At 34.5% G+C, this 4,986-nt stretch overlaps 1 protein-coding gene across 5 annotated transcripts in view; it reads right to left on the bottom strand.

Annotated features, from left to right (window-relative positions):
* Positions 1-270: 270 nt before the first annotated feature.
* Positions 271-4,986, bottom strand: part of LOC145790459 (uncharacterized) — a 5,117-nt gene continuing 401 nt past the window's right edge. The window contains exons 1-5 of one of the 5 annotated variants that reach the window (XM_082868316.1): positions 3,799-4,986; positions 2,876-2,952; positions 1,862-1,909; positions 646-694; positions 271-520 (exon numbers count right to left, since the gene is read on the bottom strand). The exon at positions 3,799-4,986 is cut by the window's right edge and continues 401 nt beyond it. In XM_082868316.1, the coding sequence (XP_082724442.1) occupies positions 669-694; positions 1,862-1,909; positions 2,876-2,952; positions 3,799-4,019 (372 nt within the window). In that variant the 5' untranslated portion in view covers positions 4,020-4,986 and the 3' untranslated portion in view covers positions 271-520; positions 646-668. Of the gene's footprint in view, positions 521-645; positions 695-1,861; positions 1,910-2,875; positions 3,007-3,798 lie in introns of those variants that run through there. The other 4 variants (XR_014329198.1, XM_082868315.1, XR_014329197.1 and 1 more) reach the window with 4 other exon arrangements.

Raw genomic sequence — 4,986 nt, 5'->3', positions numbered from 1 at the left:
GTGTTGTCCTAAACTAATATATTAACTCTCTTGAATATCAAATCTACAAAATAAAAAAAATAAAAAACTCTTTGGAATATAAATATATGTTTTTTTTTTCTTCTAACACTACAAACATAAAACATAATATTAAACTGTAGAATTTGATTATATTACATTCAATGCAACGTTGGAAAAATAATTCGGGTTGCTTAAGTTGTGAGAGTCTCTGCCCAAACACAAGACGAAATTAATTCGGATAAACAAATTTCAGCACAAACTCTAATCAAATTTAAAATTACAATATTTAATCTATAAAAATTTGCAGTTGTGGATGTTACAATGCTAATAATATGTGAATGCACAAATTCCCCCTTCCAAATTCACTATGTAATTTCAACTTGGGACATTTCTATCAATTCACAATTAAAAAAAAAAAAAATATATATATATATATACTGCCTAAGGCCAGCCTTAAATTCAGGAACAAATGATCAGGGCCTCTTCTCACATGTATGTTCTTCAGTGTGCCTTAGCATGCCTGCACAAACAAACGCACTTGATCAATGACAAGGAACAAAGACACATCTAATTGAATAACACCAACACAACATGATCCTTCTGTTAATTTGCATCATACCACACTTCTTTCATTGAAATCTTTACCTGTATGCACAAAACAGCATGTTTCACTTTCTTTCTCTGAAATCTTTACCTGTATGTACATAGTTTAGACCCTGACGAGACCCAATACATATTCTAATTGAGAATGTGTTTACAAAGTAAATAGAGCAATACTGAATATCAATATTTAGATGTATTCAGTCCTCCCAAATCTTCAATAGTTAATAAGAAGCTATGACATTATTTTGACAATAACCTTATCTGACAAAAAACCAAAAAAAGTCTTTACTTTGCCCTATTTCAGCATCAAAACCGCTACCAGACCAATTTAACATACTAGTTATATGCATAAGTGTGATTCTACATATCAGAATGCAAATTTCTAAGATGACCTCAAACCATATGTTGCACAATTATAAGCAGTTTTGTACCAACAAAGAATGAGTGATATAGTTCATGGTTCAACTTGAAGGGCACACAAGAACAACACAAGGCTGAAAAGAATGTAAACTCCAGTAATTGAATGCGCATAGTTTGAAAGAAATGTTTGGGAGATTGAATGACCTAAAAGAATCCATGTGTCACACCTCGGAAAAGTTGGAATGGCATAAAATTAACTAAAGAACGGATTATTAAGAAAAATAGAGGGTGTTGGTTGATCAACTACATGAAAGGCCGGCTTTTGACTTTTATACTGTGTTTGGATCTTGTGTTTGAACATGAATTTGTAGAGGGAAAAGGAAAGGGAATGGATTGTGGTAAAAATATGGATCTATTTCATTCATTTTTCCTTCCACAAATCCTTTTTAATTCCAAACACAGCCTAGTAAGTTTTATATTCATTGAAAAGCAATTGCGTACATTCTAGCATATTCTTTTTTTAGATATTTCTCCAAAAAAATCTAGTCACTTTTTTTTTTTTTTTTGGACCTTTTCCTAAGCTAAAAGATGGATTCCAAAGTCAGCTTCTTTTTTAAAAATCTTCAATGCCCAGAACCACCTTTTTTAACTATGAGTTATCGATGTGTAGGTTGCAAAACAATACGTAGAATTTAAATCTAACCTAAGAAGAAACTGACTATATGAAAATGAAAACAGATAGTTCCCATTTCAATGGAATTGATTCCAATTAGAGAGAAAAGATCAGCAATGTAAAGATACTGGTATGAGGAGCAAGTAAACAATACAAAAATGCATACATATCCTTTCAACAGGATCTCATGAAGAAAAAAAAAATTTGCATGAATCATGGACTCACTCGAAATAGTAGAAGAATCAAATCTCTCAGCAATAGTACTAGAAGCACCTTTGGCAGAAGGTAAAAAAAACTCAATATTAGAGTCAGGGCTAATAATGGCAGCACATTTTCATCCGTATGCACTAAAAACAGAAAGTTACATGATAAAAGAGTGGTGTGTGGTGAATTGAACCAAGAGAAAGAAATACCATAATTTTTTATTTATTTATTAATATCAAAAGAGGGATAATCTAAGGCAAGTAACAATCTAAACTATCCTGCAAAGATGCCATTTGGATCAACTACATGGTTTTCCCGATTGTTTGATTTGAATTTGACCTCAAAAAATTTAAGCCTAGTACATCCCAGCTACAGTTTCATCTAATAAGTCATCAATATCACTGAGATATCTTCAACACAAACTATTAAAAGTTAGCAGCCGGGAGGAGAGGGGGGAGGGGACAACATGAACTTGAATAAAAAAATTAAATTAAAAAAAAAAAAATTGAATATGGCAACTCACTCAAAAAAAAAGAGGTGAAACTTGATCTTTATTTAACTCTTGCATGTAAAGAACACAGATTGTGCATTTTAAATCTGAGCAGTAAGCAAAAAATTCTCTCAACTTCCAAAAATTAGGTGATGCGTGGTATTTATTGAAGGATATTAGCTAACATACTTAGTCAAAGTATGTATTATGAATTATCTTTTTCTTTACACAATATTTCAGTTCCCACATTTTAATAATTAAAAAGTTATTTCCTGTTCAATATCCCTCTTCTATTCAATTATACAAAGAAGCTTTCAAATTAAATTCTCTTCACGCCTACGGAACAACAAATTCTTGGAACAGTAGACACCATGTAACCATCAAACAGCTTTCAGTTTAAAAGTCTTTACAAAATAAGCACCCCTTCCATTGCTTGGAAAGCACCAACATTTATAGTCATAAGATAGAAGCATTGCCGACATGTTGAAGCATTAAAGCATCTAATTAACCAAAGACTAAACCATAAGTCGCAGAAGCCTCCATACCTTTACATGAAGGAAACAAGAACCAAAGTCCAAATCGCAGTTGTGACCTGCATATCAGCATCACATGTGTAGTTGACCTGCATATCAGATTCCAGTATGTAGTTGACTTATCCCCAACACAATTGCATCATTGGAAAAAATAATGGGGATGTTGATTTTATCAAGGGTTCAAACAATTGAAAAAAGCATAGTCCTTGAATCAACTTGGTAATCACAATTTTATGAAACGAAGTTGCAAGCTGCAAAATATTTACATTCTTCGACCAGATATCTATATACTCCAGCATTTATTTTTTTGAATTATCCTCGTTACTGAGGTGGCCCTTGGCCAGAGGTAAGGTTGTTCCATTGTGACCCAGGCGTCACAGGTTCAAACCATGGAAACAGTCTTTCAACATGTAGGGGTAAGGTTGTGTACATTTGACCCTCCCCAAAACCCTATAGTCTTGTGCCCTAGGACTACCCCTTTTAATGATGTGACAGTTTGAAATTCTGCTTTCAACAGCCTGAATGTAAAACTAAGACAATTTGATATTGAAAAGGCTTTACCCATTTTTCTCCAGCTAGTCTCACTCAATCCTATAGTTCCATTATACTTAGCTCATACTACTTGAAAGTTTATTTCTCCAGTAATACATCTGAAACTCGTACTCTACAAACTTCACTAACTAGGCAAACCGGACAACAAAGGGTCGATACGGGCCTTAACGGGTGATAAAACTTTCTGCTACTCTCAACGGCCTCTATATAAGCACTGCATTTCATAATCCCTGAAATGGGTATGAACAACTGCACCACCATTTTGTACTTGTCTATTTCAACCAACATTCACAATATATATATATATTCTTCACGCCTGCAGGCTGCATACATTTCTATTCACCAAATCAAGTTACGCAATTGTAAACCTTGACTGATCTCACCTTGAAACAGAATATGGAACAACAGAACCCACAACAAAAACATAGAAGAGTTCTTTACCGAACTTTTTCCACAATAACCTGAGCCTCCCAGCCTTCACATTGTATATGGCACAAAAGTAACTAAGAACACAAACTGACCACCCCAGAAGGCCTTTTGCAGAATAACAACTGTACAAAGAGAAAATGATAATTTCAAAAGTACCAATTATAACATCTATCATTAGTTGCCTGCATAATAGAAAATTTGAAGATAGGTACTTCAGCTTAAAAGAATGTGAAGACAAATGAGGACTCTGATGACTGTTCCAGAGTGAAACAGTTCTACGGAGAGAGAGAGAGAGAGAGAGAGAGAGAGAGAGAGAGAGAGCACAGGAAAAGGGAAATTGATGCTAAATTTACAAGGGCTAATTTGGTCCCTTCACAACTTACTGACCAAATGCAATGCACTCATATTGCTACTTGCATCAATTCATCACCAAATTTCACACACAAAACTCTTGCACAGAAACAACACTTTGAGGGAATGCTGGTAGCAACTGGTAGGGATCCTATGCTAAAAACCAGCACAATTGGCAGCACATGGTAATTGCCTTCAATTCATATTTACAAATGTTACTTTGGGCAGTCAAGCAATGTTTAACAGCAACAAGATCAGGCATGCTGTGGAATGAGCACGTGAGCGGACTTGTTAGGAAAGAAGAATGAGCCAATTAGGGGAAATTATCTGTATTAATGGAATGGTATAAACTCACCTTTTCTAGTTAATGTAGCGCTTTAATTATCCTTTAAGGTCCATTTGAGGATTAACCCACAACCTTTATTTTACATCAAATACATTAATAGATCATCGTTCTGGAGAGAACATACAAATAATAATTATACAGTTCAATTTAATTCCCTGCTCTTAATCTGCATCCCATTCTCTTACATGCTCCACCTATTATCAGCCATAGCAATACTTGCATGTCTCACAAATTTCACAACCACCAGACTCTTCACATGGTCTCATCTTCTTATGCCACATTCTAAAACTCTCCCAATCTTCACCACAAGATGCATTGGGGCGTTTGATAATAAATAAGCCACAAACTTGTGGCTAACATGTTGTTTACTACTTGAGTGTCCAGTCTTACATTAAGGGAACATCAAAAGCATCCAAGATTAACAATTATCTTCTTTGTAGCACTA

This window comes from Camellia sinensis, chromosome 5, assembly GCF_055761805.1.
Source record: "Camellia sinensis isolate YWXY chromosome 5, ASM5576180v1, whole genome shotgun sequence".
Lineage (NCBI taxonomy): Eukaryota > Viridiplantae > Streptophyta > Magnoliopsida > Ericales > Theaceae > Camellia > Camellia sinensis.
The sequence above is the reverse complement of the archived record's forward strand: the minus strand, read 5'-3'. Positions and strand labels throughout refer to the sequence as shown.